Source organism: Malus sylvestris, chromosome 6 (genome assembly GCF_916048215.2).
Source record: "Malus sylvestris chromosome 6, drMalSylv7.2, whole genome shotgun sequence".
Classification (NCBI taxonomy): domain Eukaryota; kingdom Viridiplantae; phylum Streptophyta; class Magnoliopsida; order Rosales; family Rosaceae; genus Malus; species Malus sylvestris.
In genome coordinates this window covers 23,025,662-23,044,544 of record NC_062265.1, presented here as the reverse complement: position 1 = coordinate 23,044,544, position 18,883 = coordinate 23,025,662, and the positions used below count along the sequence as shown (strand labels likewise).

General features: G+C 37.8%; 1 protein-coding gene and 1 long non-coding RNA gene across 2 annotated transcripts; both read left to right on the top strand.

Moving 5' to 3' along the window:
• The first annotated feature begins 11,581 nt into the window (after positions 1 to 11,581).
• Positions 11,582 to 12,174, top strand: LOC126627500 (uncharacterized). Its single transcript, XR_007625029.1, has 2 exons — positions 11,582 to 11,683; positions 11,863 to 12,174. It is a non-coding gene; the product is annotated as an uncharacterized LOC126627500 (long non-coding RNA).
• Positions 12,175 to 14,180: 2,006 nt separating this feature from the next.
• On the top strand, positions 14,181 to 16,730 carry LOC126627497 (uncharacterized). The gene is made up of 2 exons (XM_050297076.1): positions 14,181 to 15,686; positions 16,272 to 16,730. The coding sequence occupies exons 1-2, from the start codon at positions 15,612 to 15,614 to the stop codon at positions 16,611 to 16,613; spliced, it is 417 nt and encodes a 138-aa protein (XP_050153033.1). The 5' UTR covers positions 14,181 to 15,611; the 3' UTR covers positions 16,614 to 16,730.
• The last annotated feature ends 2,153 nt before the right edge of the window (positions 16,731 to 18,883 follow it).

Genomic DNA, 18,883 nt, shown 5'->3' with positions numbered 1-18,883 from the left:
GTTTAGTTTAATATTGGTATTTACCATGTTTAGTTCAATATGGCATCAGAGCAGTTCGCTCTTGGTGACCTGTGTGCTTTAAATTTTGTGCCCACATTTTTCGTGATTTCCTCCGTGTGAAGAAAAAAAAAAAAAGTGCCGTGAACAGTGATTGGTATGTGCTACAGTGCCGTGAACAGTGATTGGTATTTGCTACAGTACCGTGAACAGTGATTGCTACAGTCTCTGGTAAATTGTTTTCATTCCGCTGCGTATCTTTTGTGCCTTTATTGTTCGTGTTTTTGTTCAGTGGCTCAATATAATCATAGTGTTGTTATGCATCTTGGTGGAACAAATAAATGGATAATTGATACTGGGGCCACTGATCATGTGACAAGTGACCCTAGAGTGTTTGATGAGTTATGTGATTATGTTCGTGATCCGTATATTACTAGTGCAAATGGAGCACTTTCCCTTGTGAAGGGTGAAGGCACTATCTCTTTGACTCCAACCTTATCACTGGTCCGTGCTTTACTTGTTCCTGATGTTAAGTGCAATCTTTTGTCGGTAGGAAAACTTCTTGATACTTTATATTGTTCTGCTCACTTCTATCCTACGTATTGTTATTTTCGAGATATTCAAACTCAGAAGATAATTGGTTATGGTAAAAGGATAGGGGGTTTGTACATCTTGACTATGGAGGATACTGTTGTTTCCGGTTCAAATAATCATCAAGTTTTAAGTGCTAAAGTGGATAACAGATATCAAATTTGGTTGTGGCATCGACGATTGGGACATCCATCATTCAGTTATATGAAGCATCTATTTCCTTCTTTGTTTCGCACTTGTAGTGATTCAGAGTTCAAGTGTGAAACATGTGTCATGGCTAAGAGTCATCGTGCTTCCTTTCCTGTAAGTGATTCTAAAGCTACTTTACCATTTGATTTGATACATTCTGATGTGTGGGGTCCTGCAAAAGTTACTTCTAATGGATTCCGTTGGTTTGTTACTTTTATTGATGATTGTACTCGGGTAACTTGGGTGTTCTTGATGAAAAATAAGAGTGATGTTCCGTTACTTCTTCAAGAATTTTGTACAATGGTATCTACTCAGTTTCAGACCAAAGTTAAGGTCTTCAGGTCTGATAACGGAGGAGAATATGTGAATCACACTTTGGCATGTTTTTTCCGTGATCATGGTATTATTCACCAGACGACTACTCCGTTTACACCCCAACAAAATGGTGTGTCCGAACGGAAGAATCGTCAAATAATGGAGGTTGCTCGCTCCTTGATGTTAGATAAATGTGTTCCTAATCATTTGTGGGGTCATGCTGTTTTGGCTGCTGTGTATTTGATCAATCGTGTTCCAAGTCGGGTTCTTGATTTTCAGACACCGTTTGATGTGCTACAAAAACATGTTTCTCTTGTTTCTGTCTCAAAGCTTCCTCTGAAAGTGTTTGGGTGTATTGCGTATGTGCATGTCTACTCTCATCAGCGGAGTAAACTTGATGCATGTGCTCTCCGGTGTGTCTTTATTGGGTATGCTAACAATCAAAAAGGCTATAAGTGTTATCATCCTCCGACTCAAAAAACTTATATTACCATGGATGTCACATTCCATGAGGAAGTTTCGTATTTTGTGAAGCCCTCTTCCGACTCTCCACTTCAGGGGGAGAGGGGGAGTGAAGTGCAGATTCGAAGAGATGATATGGATGATGTGTTACAGACAGAGTTGGGAACATAACCTATTATTTTGCGTGATACTAATCAGTCGGCTACAGATGATGATCAGTTGCCTGCTGCGGATATATCTGATGATCGGTTGCCTGCTGCTGATATGTCTAACGAGTTGCCTGATGATGGTTCGTCCAGTGATGATTCTTCTAACTGTTTGGTACAAGATGGTGGCATACATGAGGTAAATTCTGACGATTCTTCTACTTATCAGTTGCCTCCACGAGCTAATCGTGGAAAACCTAAAATACAATATGAGCCTGATATGCATGCCAAAGCCAAATATCCTATCAACAATTATGTGTCTTCTCATCGTTTGTCCCAACCATATGCATCTTACATATGTCAGCTATCTAGTGTATCAATTCCAACAAAATTGCAAGATGCTTTGTCTGACCCTAAGTGGGTTAATGCTATGAAAGTTGAGATGGAAGCTTTGGAAAAGAATTCTACTTGGGATTTGGTTCCGTTACCAAACGGGAAGAAAGCCGTTGGATGTAGATGGGTGTTTACTATTAAGCACAAAGCAGATGGTTCTATTGATCGGTATAAAGCCAGATTAGTTGCTAAGGGTTATACTCAAACCTATGGGGTGGACTATCAGGAGACCTTTGCTCCTGTTGCCAAACTTAATACTGTGCGTGTTCTTCTGTCCTTGGCAGCAAACCAGGATTGGCCTCTGTTGCAGTTTGATGTTAAGAATGCTTTCCTTCATGGTGATCTTAAGGAGGAAGTGTATATGGATCTCCCACCTGGTATTGGAACAGCTCCTGGAAAAGGTATTGTATGCAGGTTACGAAAGGCCTTGTATGGTTTGAAACAATCTCCTAGAGCATGGTTTGGGAGGTTTACAAGTTCAATGAAGAAGTTTGGGTATATCCAGAGTCATTCAGATCATACTTTGTTTCTAAAGCAACAAAATGGTAAGCTAACTGCATTGATTATTTATGTTGATGACATGATAGTGACTGGTGATGATCAAAAGGAGATACAACACCTTCAAAAGTACCTAGCTACTGAGTTTGAGATGAAAGAATTGGGTGAATTGAAGTATTTTCTTGGAATCGAGGTTGCACGATCCAAGCATGGTATTTTTCTATCTCAAAGGAAGTATGTTCTTGATTTGTTAGCTGAAACAGGTATGTTAGATTGCAAACCTGTTGATACTCCGATTGAGCAGAATCATCGTCTGGGCTTATTTCCAGATCAAGTTCCAACTCATAAGGAACGGTATCAGAGGCTTGTGGGGAGATTAATTTATTTGTCTCACACTCGCCCTGACATTGCTTATGCAGTTAGTGTGGTAAGTCAGTTTATGCACTCACCTAGTGAAGTTCATATGGATGCAGTAACTCGTATTTTGAGGTACTTGAAGATGGCTCCTGGCAGAGGCCTGGTTTTCTCCAAGAATGATCATTTGAATGTCGAAGGGTATACAGATGCAGATTGGGCTGGTTCTATCACTGATCGGCGATCTACATCTGGATACTTTATGTTTGTGGGTGGTAATTTAGTTACTTGGAGAAGCAAGAAACAAAAAGTGGTGGCTAGGTCAAGTGCAGAAGCTGAGTTTCGTGGTATGTCTCATGGTGTATGTGAGTTGTTGTGGTTGAAAAAATTGTTGAGAGATCTTGGGTTTAAACACAAAAGTGCTATGAAACTTCATTGTGATAACAAGGCTGCTATTGAGATTGCTCATAATCCAGTACAACATGATCGAACAAAACATGTGGAGATTGATCGACATTTCATTAAGGAAAAATTGGATGTTGGAATTATTATGTTTCCGTTTGTGAGATCTGAAGATCAACTGGCTGATGCTCTTACTAAGGCTGTGTCTAATAGTGCGTTTTCCGACTCGCTTGACAAGTTGGGCATGCGTGACATCTTTGCACCAACTTGAGGGGGAGTGTTGCGAGTTATACATTAGTTAAAATGTAAATAGTAGTTTATTGTCCCACATTGGTGAAGTACATATGTAATACCAATTGTAACTCCTATATATACTCCACTTTGGAGATTAATGAAATATAAGAAATTCCCAAATATTGTCATATATATTTTTGGTATTTACCATGTTTAGTTTAATATTGGTATTTACCATGTTTAGTTCAATATGAGTGACTCTCTCCTCGCATGTTAGAAAGTTCAAAATAAAATATCATCTTGTAAAAAAATGACAAAACAAGTCACACTTTTCAGACACCTGTTAAATTTTGTCATTTAATCCTCTTCAATTCATTCAATTCGATGACCGCAGTGTGTGAATAGTACCATTTGTATAAAAAAAATTGAGTTACTTGTCTATTGACATTTTACACAATAAACTATTTTCGTCTTAGGTATTTGACAACGAGGACATATGAAAGCTTAAAAAAAATAATTGACCAATTCCTTGACCAGTAAACTTTCTCATGCTGGAAATGGATATGCAAGCTTGCAAATTAGCCTCCATTGATAAAAGTGTTAAGAGAAGATTTTAGTCCCGCTCATATCTCCCCATCTCCTTAAGTTAGGAATGTGTAAATCCCATAATTAATTTGATTTCATAAAAATCTTATATGTATCTGTATATATTGTATACACGCCTATAAATAAAACCAAAGAAAACCAGTCTTTACAATAAGGCTACACATAATAATTGCTCAGGAATATGTATATTTTTTCTCTAGTGCAGTTAAAAAAGTGCAAGTATGTCATCTATATGTGATCGATAATATATTGTCGATAATTTGATTTATAATTTTCAATATGTCGTAGATAAATGGACATGAACTTAAAAAGGTGAAGTTATACAGAAAGAGACCTCTCTTTCTATGTATCTTACTCTTCACTTCTATATCTCTCTCTTCCAGCGTAAACCCAACGTTCGAAAAACACCGTAAAATCCGGTCAACTTTTTCACTTTCTTCTGATCACCATCGTTTGTTCTCCTTCTTGATCATCTTCCACCTCCACAAACTAGACCATTTTGGTTTCGTCTTTGTGATGCGGTCCTCCTCACTAGATTCACTAGTAGAGAGAAATGGCAACGCAGGCGCCGGTGTTGTGTACCGCTCAAGAATACAACCAACTGAAGCCAACTCATAAGAATCATACAATGGACTCCCACAGTCCCAAATTTTAGCACCTTCTTCTTGTTGTTTCTCTTTCTTCTTCATCACATAGAAAACTTAATTTGGGTTGTTCTGTTTGAGGCCAACCTATAGAGATTTAAATAAGGCTGGTACATACTAGTTAGATACGCAATTGGAACACGTGGCACGACGATGTTGGGTAGCCGAATTTGCTGTTGTGTGTTACATAATTTTAACATGTGCAAGTAATTAAGTTTTCTGCAAAGTATTTAATTACTTGCCTAGCTAATTTGATGACAATAAGGACGAGTACGCACCCACCACAATCATAACCATAAACTTGGCATTGGGTGGATATATAAACAAGAGATTGGGGAGTAGATGAATAAGAAAGAGAAGCTAATCCCCACGTTCCGAGGTAGTTGAGGAATCCCCACATTCAAGAGGAGCTAATGCCAATTACGGGTGATCAAATGGTTTTGATGTTATGATGTTAATAGAATGTAATTATGTAATTCATTGTATAGTTTCGGTTACGAAACCAAAAGCTAGCCCAGCGGTTATATCGTTACTTGTATAAATAGCCATGCAATTCTGTTGTCAATGATATGAAAGTATCAGGTTTTCCATTCTAATTTTTCATCTTTTGTCTTTCTCAAATGTCGTCAACTCTTTCATCTTCCTTCCCCACACTTAGACCTACTCCAACTCTTAAAATAAAACTCAAATTTTATGTTCTAAACTTACCCCAACTCGCTCCAACCCTTGGGGCAATTTAGCTCAGGATTCCCCCTGAGTTAATGGAGCTGACCCACCATATATATATATATATATACTTTTTTTAGTTTTATATTTATAAATTCATTGAATCCAATGGCTAAGATCTAATATAATCAAATTCAACGGTAAAAAAAAAAAAAAGATTTAACGGTCTAAATTTTAATTCAATGGAAAAAGTTGTTAAAAAAATTATTTTATGTGTTTCGTATTCTTTTATAGTGTTTCATGACTTTCATGGTGTCAGTTTAGATATATTTTTTTTAATATTTATTGGAATCTAAATATTTTTAGGTTAAAATTTTCAAAAAATTAAATTGCGATAGTCATAATTTTTTTTTTTTTAAGTTACTGTAAGAAAAAAATTATCCTAAATTCATTCAGTTGGAGGATAAAAACTATTTTTGGGTTAAAAATTTTAGGTTTTAACGCAAAGGTTGGAGATGATCCCTATTACTCTTGTTGGGAAAACTGGAAAAGTAACTAAAGTTTTGACTCCATATAAAGTTATAGTCACTATTTTAAATTAATGATAATTATAATAAAAAATTAATATGAAAGTACTAATATATCTTAATGACTAAAAATATAAAATGATTAGAAATTTTCTCTCGTCGAGTTGAACCCGTGGCCAAAATAACGTCGGCGGCAAAGGTATTAAAGGTGACGAAGAGGCTGCCATCTATGTGAAGAAAGCTAACATGCGAAGGTATTGATAAAATCGTGGAAACATCTTTTCCTTTTTATCAGCATGCTTACCGAGAAGCCCAGGAAGATGGGAAAGCAGATATGAGAAACCACAATCAGTATGAAATTCGTGAGCCAAAGCCACCTAATTAACATGATTTCTTCTGTAATACCCTTCAATAATGACATAAAACTTGGAATATATGCATCACAGAAAGCTACTTTTTCGAAACATTACCTGGGTTTTCTTATAAATATAAGCGTGGTAGCAAAGCCAACGCATTCTGTAAACAACTTCAAGGCAGGAATCCTCTGCCAAAAGAGAATCATGAGCAACTTCACTTTCTAATCATTTTACGTTTTTAGTTATTAGGGAGTATATTAGTACTTTCATATCAAATTTTTGTGATAATTATCATAAATTTAAAAGGATGATTATAAACCAATATGAGGTCAAATTTTGGTTACTTTTCCAAATTTCCCGCTCTTGTTTCTTCCAAGCTCAGTGATAACAATTACCTTGTGTGGGAAAGTCAAGTCTGCCCTTACCTTGTTGGTCAAAATCTCTGGCATTTTGTTGATGGCTATCATATCCTTTGCCCTCCTCTTACCATCACTCTACTGCCTCTAAAGCTTTGACTGACGTTGCGTCTGACTCTACTGCTCCTCTTGCCCCCGTTGCTAATCAGGATTATCTCACTTGGTTTCAACATTATAAATACATTGTTAGTCTCTTACATGGTTACCCTTACCGAACCAGTGCTTTCTCAAATCGTGGGTCTTCAGACTTCTAAGGATATCTGGACTATCTTCACACCAATTTTTCTCAACAATCCGTTGCCAGTGCTGCTCAGTTGAAGTTTCTGTTAGAGTTTTGAGATTCTTGTCCCATATTGGAGAAAACAAGATTGTCAATGACCTTTATATATGTTTTGTCATCTACAATATTAGTTATATGTTGGACCACTTGGAATAGGAATTGAGGCTTGGGCCACCATTTTGTGTGGGTTGGGCTTGATGGCACTTGGGGCCTAATAATTAAAATTAATCTGATCAATTAGTTTTAATTTTCGAATTAAGTTTTTAATTAATTAAAAATGTTTTGATTAATAGACACAACTCTTTGAAAAGAGTTGTATAGCTTGAGATACATCGAAAAGGTATTTGAAGAGGTATGAAAGAGCCTATATAACTAGAGTTTTCAGTTCCATTCCAGAGACATCTACGAAATTTCCAGAAAGTAAACACACAAAGCAAATTCGCTAGAATTCTAGAATCCAGTGCGGGTTGTAGAATTAGGTAGTTGAATCATGATTGAGCAAACGTTATTGAACCACAAGCACAAGAGTGAGACGTAAATACTGTTCAAATGACATAGCTATTACGCTAGCCTCTACCTTATGTAATCAAGTTAGTACCATTGATATTCTTGTATTTATTTCTGTATTTCATTCTGCACAGCAAGTATTTTGATTAATAAATATTCTACAATTTCAAGTTCTGTTATTTTTATTTATTTCTGAATTGTTCTCCAACTGTTTGAACTTCTTTCTATTCAAAAAAGGGTTGAAGATGATTCCTGAATACCTCTCCCATGTCAAGAGCTTGGCTGATCAGCTTGCTGCAATTAACGATCTTGTCTCTCATTCTGATCTCGTCACTTTTACACTTCACCATCTTAGGCCTGACTACATGATCCTTGTCACTGCCATTCTTCAATCCTCCCTTCTGCCCTCCTTTTCAGAGTTACGTTCTCGTGTCTTGGCCTTTGATGCTCAGCAAACGCTCAACTACTCTCTTACTCAGCTGCCTTCCACCGCTCTTTACCCTGCTCATTCTTCTTCACAGCCCCGTGGCCCTGGGCAGTGGTTCCATCAGAAACCACAGCACCGAGACCGACAACAACACTTTCGCCCCAACCAGCGCAACCATCAACAGCCGTCGCGACCTGCCATCCCTCACTCTGGCCTCGTGCGTTCTCCATCAACCTGCTCTTCAATGCTGCAACTGTGTCAATATGGTCATATTATCTCTCGCTGCCCTCAACACACCCGCTCTATTGAAAATTCTCCTAGCTTTGCTGGATTACATGTTGCGCAAGCTATGGACCTTAATTGGTATTTGGATTCAGGGGCCACTAATCACATGACTTAGGATGCTCAATAATCTCTCGCTCCCACTACTACTTCTACCCCGACAGATGGGGTTGTTATTGGTAATAGTGATTTAGGGATGGGCAAATACCCATCGGTATGGTAATCGCGGTTTCCCGCTCATTTAAATTTCACGGTTACGGTTATGGGTAACCGTTTAGATAAATAAACGGTTATGGGTATAACCGTTTACCCGTCAAATTTAAATGAGCGGTTATGGGTATTAACCGCAGTTATAAACGAGTAACCATTTACTCATTTATTTTAGGGAACTTTAACGAAAAGCACCCGGTACTGTTCATTTTAACGAAAAACCACATTTTTACACTAAAAAGTCAATCCTGGTACTATTCACTTTACCCTTTATTTTGTCATTATCATTAAAACTCAAAGTTTTCAAGTCATTTTCATTAGTTTTCCTTTTATTTTATATATGTAAAATTAACACAAACCATGTTCCCTATCGGACAAAACTTAGATCAATGTTATTGACTATAGTGCTTCTATAGCTAATATATAGTTTTCCTTAACCACTTTAAATTTCATGGTCTATTATATATATTATGTTAATATTTTACATTCCGAGTCAAATAACCTAAGAATACTGTCTTTTAACAGTTTTCATAACCCAAGAATACTTAACAAATTTTATATTACCTTCATTGCTAATAGTTAAAAATATCGTCTGTAAACTATTATTTCAATTATTGGAATGGTATACGGACTTAAAAAATTAAAATGCAGAAATGTATGATGAATATACCTATAACAGTGTTTAATTGTTAGAAAAACAAAATTATGACAAATTTTTCTTTTTTAATTTTCAAGTTGTTAAAAAAATACGTAGACGGGTGAAAAATGAGTAAATGGTAAAAAGAAAGGATAAACGGATTTAAAAATGATAAATGGGTAAACAGGTACTAAACAGTTACAGTTAAATGGATATACGGTTATGGGTATGGTTAACTGTTTATAAACGGTTATGGGTATAGGTATAACCGTTTAGACAATTACCTAACGGGTAAACGGTTATACGGATATGAAAATAAACGGTTATAGATAAATAATCGCGGTTACCTGCCCGCCATAACCATTGCCCATCCCTATGGTGATTCTCTTCCAATCACTCACTCTGGTAATCTTTCCTTTTCTTCTGATTCTTTTGTGTTTCGTCTTTCTGATGTCCTTCGTGTTCTTTTTTACGCATTTACTTTTTGTCTGTTGCTTAATTTACACGTGATAATCTTGTTAGCATCACTTCTTTCCATGGGGATATGTCATTCATGAGTTGGAATCTAATGCTATTCTCTTTGGCCAATATAAAGTTGGTGTATATCCTGTGCTTCCTACCTTAGCGTCCACCTTTCTCTCCGACTCCAAGACAACTTTTGCTTCCGTGTTTGCATCGTTATCCCTTTGGCATCGTCGTCTCAGGCATCCATCAAATAAAGTGCTTAGCACCTTAGCCTCCTGTTCTTTGTTAGGCTCCAATTTCGCTTCTCACTTAATAATTATAGTGATTGTGCCTTAGCTAAATCTCGGCATCTTCCGTTTTCTTCTAGTGACAGTTGTACTTTTGTGCCTTTTAATTAAATTCACTCCGATGTTTAGACGTCTCCTGCTTCTTCTTTATTTGGTTTCCGTTATTATGTATTATTTACTAATGATTTTACTCGCTATTTTTTTATCTTTCCTATGTGTCATAAATCCAAGGCCTTTAACCATTTTTTCTACCTTTGTGGCATATGTTATCTTTAACCATTTTTCTACCCTTGTGGCATATGTTGCTAATCAATTTTCTATACCCATCAAGCAATTCCAAAGTGATCGGGGGGAGAATATGACAACTTAGCATTCAAACAATTTTGTGCTAGCAAAGGGATCATGCATCATTTTCCATGTCCGCATGCACCTCAACAAAATGGGTTGGCGGAGCGCAAGCACTGCCACATTGCCGACCTGGGCCGTATCCTTCTTCATATGGCTAATTTTCCCCACAACTTATGGGTTAAAGCTTTTTATACAACAATTTACTTATTAATCGGTTACCCATTTTGGTTCTTTATTGGAATTCTCCTTACCATGCATTGTTTCAGCAGCATCCGGATTATTCATTTCTTAAGACCTTTCGTTGTACTTGTCATCCCTTTGTTGGTGATTATGTTTCTAATAAATTGGAATCTCGCTCTCTTGCTTGCGTTTTTGTTGGTTACAACGATCACTATCTTGGTTACCGGTGCTTTCATCCTTCCACGAGTCGTCTCTACACGTCTCATCATGTTGTTCAGAAAGATGAGTTATTCTTTTCACACTGCTCATCCACTACCAAAAGCTTATCACCTACAGCTGACGCCATTCCAGTTTTTCTGCCCCTGACCTGTGATTCAGCCAACCACAATCGTTTCTCCTAGACTTGCCACAGCCCTGCCGTCTAGCCCTCTGTCTCCTGTACTACCACCTAGCAATTTGTCTTCACCAGCATTGACTGAACTCATTGCACCTGTTGAGGAATCCTCACTTAATGTTGTCCTCACCAAGCCACATGGTTTTATCACCGAGTCACTTGATGTTGTCCCCACTGAGCATGTTGTACCTGTTCCGTCTCCAGCACCAATTGCACCTCTTGTTAGGGCTTGTTCGGTATAGGATCCCGAACTAAAAATGGGATCTCAAATCTCGAACCGATCCTTTTCGGGATAGGGTTTCGGAAACCAAAACCAAACCGAAATTTCGGTATGGTTAGGGATTCATTGACCTCCCACTCCCTTGCCAGCCCACACGGACACACCTCGTCCCAAATTCGTTGACCTCCCCACCCCTATCTCCATCCCTCTTATTCTTGGGTTTGTCTGCCTTCGGGAGTCGGAGAGCTTTGCGACGTGCATCGAACAGAATCAGCTACTCATCCTCGTCAATGTGTGAGCTTTTCCATGTTTTGGCAAATGAAATCGCCATCAGAGGGTTACTCTGCTTTGCTGTGATGGCATTGCTTCGTAGAATTCTGATGCCATGACATCGATGTGTGGTTGTTTCTGAGTCCTAAATTCATGAAGCTTTATGGATCTGAAGTCTTGAAAGAACGATTGGGTTCCTCAGACAAAGGCTGCGATGGGTGTGGTGTTTTGGGAAGAGCAGGTTGTGGGTTTAGCTGCTTTTGAAGATTGAGAAAGGATTTGGAGGCCTTGGGCTTGCTTCTGCATTTGAGGGAGTCGATGGAGGGAGAGAGAGAGATGATGGTTGTCAGTGGGAGTGTAAAGACGATAATGCTATCAAGGTCGTACCCAGTGCACAAGGCTCCCGCTTTACGCAGGGTCTGGGAGAGGTGAATGTCGGCTAGCCTTACCCCCATTTATGGAGAGGCTGCTCCCAAGTCTCGAACCCGAGACCTACCGCTCATGGGCGAAGACACTTGCCATCGCACCAAGTGCGACCTCTTACGATAATGCTATCAAGGAATATAAAAAAACAAGAAAAGGAAATGAATGATTAGTGAAGATGGCAGATAAATAAAGAATAAAAAAAGAAAAAGGTAGTGAGACCAATTCTCGTATCGATCGGGATCGGTACCAAAATTTTTGAGATTTTCGGTTAGCAACTTTTTCAGTTCGGGATTGGGATTTTTTGGGTATGGTTCGGGATTTTTGGGATTTTTTTCCAACCCTACCTCATGTGCCACCCTTTGCACACACCATCCCAGTTCATACTTGGTCCAAATCAAGCATCTTCAAGCCTAAAATCCACTCTAATTTTTCAGTTTAGTATCCAGTTCCTTATGCGTTTGCCATTATTGTTTCCAGTGATGTTAAACATACGCCATTATCCTGAGTGGAAGCAAGCGATGTTTGATGAATTCAATGCTCTTATTAAACAAGGCACTTGGTCTTTGGTACCTGCTCCCCTTAATAATGCACTGGGATTTTAAGCTGAAGCATCACTCCGATGGCACAATTTAGTGTCCAACTTGGTTGCCAAAGGTTTTCACAGATAACCTGAATTGACTTTTTTGACACTTTTAGTCTTGTGGTGAAATCGACCACCATTCGTATTGTTCAGTATAGCCATCTTTTCTGGTTGGGCCATCCATCAACTTGATGTTAAAAATACCTTTCTTTATGCATGGTTTCCTTTCTGAAGTACATGAAGCAACCCCCCGATTTTGTTGATCCTAGCAGGACCACGTATGCAAACTTCACAAGGCAATCTATGGCCTTAAATAGGTTTCTCGTGCGTGGTTTCAAATGTTTATTTCCTTCCGGTTACATGCTGGTTTTATTCAAAGTCAAGCGGATGCTTCTATGTTTATTTATCCAGACAACTCTCATATGATGATTTACTTCTTTATGTTGACGTTTGCTTACTTTCATACAAACTTTGGGCATTGAGTTTGACATTAAGGACCTTGGGATATTGCATTATTTTCTTGGTGTTGTAGTTAACTACTTGGCCAATTCCATTCATCTCACTTAAAACCAATGTATTAAAAGCGTGAGGCGTGGGCGAGGCGTTTGAGGGATAGCCCAGCCTAGACGTGAGGCGAAGCCTCATGGGACCTAAATTTTTTAATATGTACACTGAGCGTACACATATATTATATTAAAAAAAATTATTAATCAATAATCATCTTGAGCACACATATATATTATAAATACATATATACACACACATATATACATATATTATACTATATATATATATATAAAATAGAGGATGAAAATCACAATGAGCACACATATAACAATGCACGCGGACGGCACACACATCCATTATATAAAAAATAAAAATCAGAAAACAAGGTAGAGAGATGATAGTGCAAGGAAGAGATATGAAGTAGTTAAAACCCTACCCAAAATTTGGGTTTGGGAGTTAAAAAAAAAAAAATTGCCTAAGGAGCGCCTAGGCGGCTCCGGCACCTTCCGCCCACTCCCTCAAGCCCAGCCTCACAGGGCGTCTAGGTGTGCCTTGAGACGAGCCTTTTAAAACATTGCTTAAAACAAATATACACATGAGCTTCAGCTTCTACAGACCGACTTATAAGTAATCAACTTCCTCAAAATTTTATTTTATTTTATTTTACTGAAAGGTTGAACAAAAGTTGATTTTGGAAGAGGATTGTGATATTTGTTTTTGTTTGATTAAGAAGGTACCAAGAGTCAAGAAATGCCGCCGCAGCAAAGCAGACCAAGTGAGTGAAGCAATGCACTACGGAGATGTCACAGCAGACCAAGAGGCTGAGGTAGTACAACAGTAAGAGCACAACGCAACTGATGGACCTCCCCGCCGACATTCTCCTTGACATCCTGTCGAGACTGCCCACAAGAAAACTGTTTTCTTGTCGTCACATTTCTAAGCCCCAGTTTGGGGTTGAGGTGATTTTAAAAAAAGCTCCTATGAAAAAAAGCTGGGAGTGTTTTTGGTGTTTGGTAAACTTAAAAAAAATGGTTTATTTTGGAAGCTGCTGTGAGAATAAGCTGAAATCAAAGGAAAAAGCTGAAGCTGCAATTTGTAGCTTTGGAAAACTGACTTTTTTTTCAAAGCACACAGAACTACAGTACTCCTTTAATGAAAAGACTCACTATCAGACTGCTTTTTTTTTCCAAAAGCAATTTTACAAAAAAGTTTACCAAACACTCTGATGATTTATTTCACAGCCGCTTATTCTCACAGCACAGCCGCTTATTCTCACAGCAGCTTTTTTTCAAAGCACAGCAATACCAAACCAGCCCAAGTGTTGGATAAGGAATTTAGGTTTTTTTTTTTTTTTGGGGGGGGGATCTGTATGCTTTTCTACTTTGCTAGATTCTTGTGATTGTATAGAATGAAGGCCGATGCCATGAAGATTTTCTATGACTATTGAATTGTTTGTTCTTTGTTCAATGTGTTCTTTGAGAAGGCCGATGCCAATTCGAACATATGCTTGATGAATTAAGGTCAATTACCATTATATTTGTCAAGATCTACGATTTGTAGTTATATCTTATGATATTTGGAGTGATTCTTGAAGAATTTTGCATCTGGGTTATTTTGTGATTCGATTTTCTCATTTGGGTCTTTTCTTGCAATGTTGAGTTGAGTAACCATGTTTGATTCTGTGAAATTGGATAGTCTCTTGGGAATGTTGACTATAAAACTGAATGATGATAATTTCATCAAATGGAATTTTTAGTTTTGTTTGATGCTTCATGGTCATGATCTTTTCGACCATGTTACTAAAGATTTTATCTGTCCACCCAAATATGTTCTTACTCCTGACATGGGGGTTACTAAAGAGATTAGTAATGCCTGTAAGGTGTGGGTTAAAACTGATATGGCCCTACTTAGTCTTTTATTAACTAGACTAAGTGATGATGCAATTGAACATGTCGTTGGTTGTAAAACAGCTCATGATGCTTGGATTGCTTTGCAAGATAGATATATGTCAGTTTCCAGTGCCAATGTTAATCATTTGAAAGCTGAGTTACACACAATACAAAGGGGTGGAGATACTATTGATAAGTAATTGTTGAGACTAAAAGTTCTTAAGGATAAACTCGCAGCTGCTGGTGAAGCAATTTTAGATCATAATGTAATGACTGCAACATTAAGTGGTATTCCAGCTGACTTTGAAATGATTAAAACAATTATTCTTGCTAGAGAGACACCTATTAGCTTGAAAGAATTTTATATACAATTGTTAGGTGCAGAAAAGACTATTAAAAATAGAATGCATTCTCTTGTGCAAAGTATGGCTGCTATGTACACTAATGTAGGCAATCCAATCATTTCTTCCTCAGGTTATATGCCTAGTCCTTTTTTTTTTCTTTTTTTTTTCTCCATCCAGTTCAATGCATGGGTCCTCTTACTTCTTCGGTTGGTGCTATGTCATTTCCTCAAAATTTTGGTTATGGGTTTGTTGCTCCTGGATCTGCACCTAATGGTTTTTCTCAGTCCAATGGTGTGTCTCAGCCAAATGCTTTTTCTTGGTTACTCATCTCATGGGAACAATTTTGGTCCATCAAATACTACCAATTTCAATGGTCAAGGTAATAGATCTTTTGGGAATAATAATGGCTATAAGGGCAAAGGTAATGGTGGTTATAAACCTCGGTTTAATGGTAACAGAAATGGTCAATTTTGGGCTGTAATACTTTTCATAGATAAGAAATCATTCATGAATGTCAGATTTGCTCTAGGAAAGGTCATAATGTTGTTACTTATCTATTCAGATGGTGGTCAAGTTGTTCAAGAATGTCAAATTTGTGGAAAGAGGGGACACATTGCTATTGATTGCAGATATATGGGTAATTATGCCTATCAAATAGCTCACCCTTCTTCTTTCACTGTTCACTATGCCTTTCAGTACCTTTCTTCTCAATTTCAGCATCGTAATTCCTTTGCCAATGTCATGTTACCTGGTGGTTTTGGTCTTCAAGGAGTGTCTCCATTTCCTGCAGAATTGTATTCTGGTTTTCAACCTGGACTTTCTGTGTTCAATTAAGCTATTTCTTCAATTGGTTCTCAAGACATTTCTGCTGATCAAGGGAATCTTGTGCCTTCTTCTATGCAAGCATTAACTACTCAAACCTTTTATGATGATAAGTCTTGGATTATTGACATTGGGGCTTCTCACCATATGAGCCCTGACGTCACTCTATTAAAATCAACAGTTCTATACACTGGTGATAAGAATATTATAGTTGGAAATTGTGAAGAATTGAATGTTCAACATGTTGCCACTGGAACTATCAAGACTTATTCTCACACTCTTCATCTTAAAAATATATTACATGTTCCTATATTAACTATAAATCTTCTTTCTGTGAAAAAACTATGCAAGGTTAATAACAGTCGGTTTATTTGTGATGACATACAATTTTGTTGTGCAGGACAAGGCAACATGGGTGGTTTTGTACAACGGAAAGAGTAACAACAATGAAATGTTTAGGATTCTTATGCATGTGTTTCCTTCTCTGCTTACTTCACGTGTACCTTCTTCTACTGCATTATTAGGCAAAGTTGCTAAGCCTTCTCTCTGGCATCATAGATTTGCGCACCCTTCAAATGAAATTTTGGAAGCAATGTTGAAAGTCTCTAGTATGTCAAGTTCTAGTGATGTAATTACTCACACTTGTTCTCATTGTATTACTGGAAAAATGAGTAGGCTAGCCTTTTCTGAAAAGTTAGATAGAGTTGATATACCATTTCATAAGGTTCATACTGATGTTTAGGGTCCTTCTCCAGTTGTAGCAATTGATGGATTTAGATACTATGTGTCGTTTGTAGATGAGGCCACAAGATTTGTATGGATTTACCCTTTAATAAATAAATCAGAAGTTTTTGGTGTATTTGTGAGATTTTGTGCTTATGTTGAGAATCAATTTAATACCAAGATAAAAGTCATCAATCTAATGGTGGTAGAGAATTTTTAGGTCACAAGTTTAAAGATTATCTTGCTACAAAAGGTATTCTACCCTTTATCTCCTGTCCTTGCACGCCCCAACATAATGGTTTAGTGGAAAAGGAAGCATAGACATGTTGTAGAGACAGCTCTTCCTTTGTTAAATGCTGCTACACTTCCTCTCAAGTTTTGGTATTATGCAGTGGCACATTTGGTTTTCTTAATAGAATGCCAAGTAAGAACTTAAAGATGAAATCTCCATTTGAAACTTAATCTTACATCTCAGAGTATTTGGTTTTGCCATTTATCCATATCTTAGAACTTATAATACTCATAAACTTCCAAGGTCTATTCAGTGTGTTTTCTTGGGATATTGTCTTGGTTATAAAGGTGCCCTTTGTTATAACATGGTTAGTGCAAAGGTTGTCATTTCCAGAAGTGTTACACATGATGAAACATGTTTTCCTTTTGCCTTTGGTGTATCAAATTTACAACACTCCACTTCATTCCAACCTTCTGCCATGCCACTTAGGCATATTATAGTGAATTTGCAATTATTTCAAGAACATCAGGGTGCTACTAGTTTTGGGACTTTGCCTCAGTCTTCCTCTTCAAGTTTGCAGAATTCTTCATAGGATAATGGGACTTCAAGATAGTTTAGTTCAGTTCCAATTGCACAGGATCCTTATACAGTTTTAGTTTCTTCCAGTTATCCTTAGTGGCAACAAGCTATGCAAGAAGAGTACGATGCATTGCAAACTCAATGGACCTGGACTCTTGTACCTTTACCTCCTAATAAGAATATTACTGGATCAAAATTTTATAAAATGGAATCCTAATGGAACTGTTGCTCGTTATAAAGCTCGTTTTGTGGCTCAAAGATTTAGGCAAGAGAATTGACTAGATTCTATAGAGACATTTAGTCCTGTAGTTCGCCATACCAATGTAAGAATCATTTTAGCAATGGCAGCAATATACATGTGGCCCCTTAGACAATTTGACGTCCAAAATGCAGTTTTGCATGGTGAATTAGCTTGTGAAGTCCTTATATGGACTTAAACAAGCCTCATAGGCTTGGAATGATAAATTTACAAATTACTTGGCTACTGTTGACCCTAAAAACTACTAAACCTATGTGGCGTGCAGGTTGAGTAATTAGTAAGCTAACTACGTCATTCAGTTGTATGCGAGGCGTGCCAACTCGTCGGCCGAGCTAGGCTGAGGAGTAAAATTTGTTGATGTTACGTTGGGTGCGCTGCTGACTTCTGAATCTCGCGACTGCGGCCGAGGAAGAAACACTCTCAGCCTTCGGGTTCTAGAGCGTGAGACAAGGCTGCTAGTTTTGCGAAGTTCAATATCAAATTCGGCTCTCATGGTGCCGAATGTAGTAACTTGGTAACACCTCACTTCGTCGAGAAGGCTAATGAGATGACATTTGCCAATAAGGATTTGAAAATCCTTCTCTCGACCGAGACTTAGATAGATAGCCAGTCGGCCTTGTCGCATTGCTGTTTATCCAAACTGAAGGTGCTTCGCGGTCGGCTGACTCTACGGCAACAGTGCTGTTTATCTAAATTGAAGGTGTTCGCCGGTTGCCTTCACAGTGCTATTTATCCAAACTGAAGATGTGTCGGCGAAAAAAGAAAATAAAAAAAATCTCAAGATGTTTGAGAGGTTTCGCGTAGAGCGAGGGTTAGCGCATGGCAGTTTGTGTGTTGAGTTGGAAGTGGCCTTTCACATTGCACATCGCCTCTGTATTTATAGAACTAAAGTACTTGCTCTCCACGGTCAGATAATGTTGCAGAAACCGACCGAAACTCAAACTCGTAAAATGACTGATCCATGACATAGGCGCTAAAGCCTATCTTCATATGGCTGACTTTTCAAAATAATAAAAGCCCATTCTGACTTATCTTATCATGACTAAAAACCTAGGCTAGCTAGGCTTTCTTATGTCATCATAACACCACCATAAAAAACCTATCTTTTCTAGGTCTTGTCACATCATCATCACCTAAAGTCACCATTTCCTTACCCATTGTCGCATGCAACCTGACCCTATGAATATTAAATTCATTTTTAATTATCACCATATTTAAA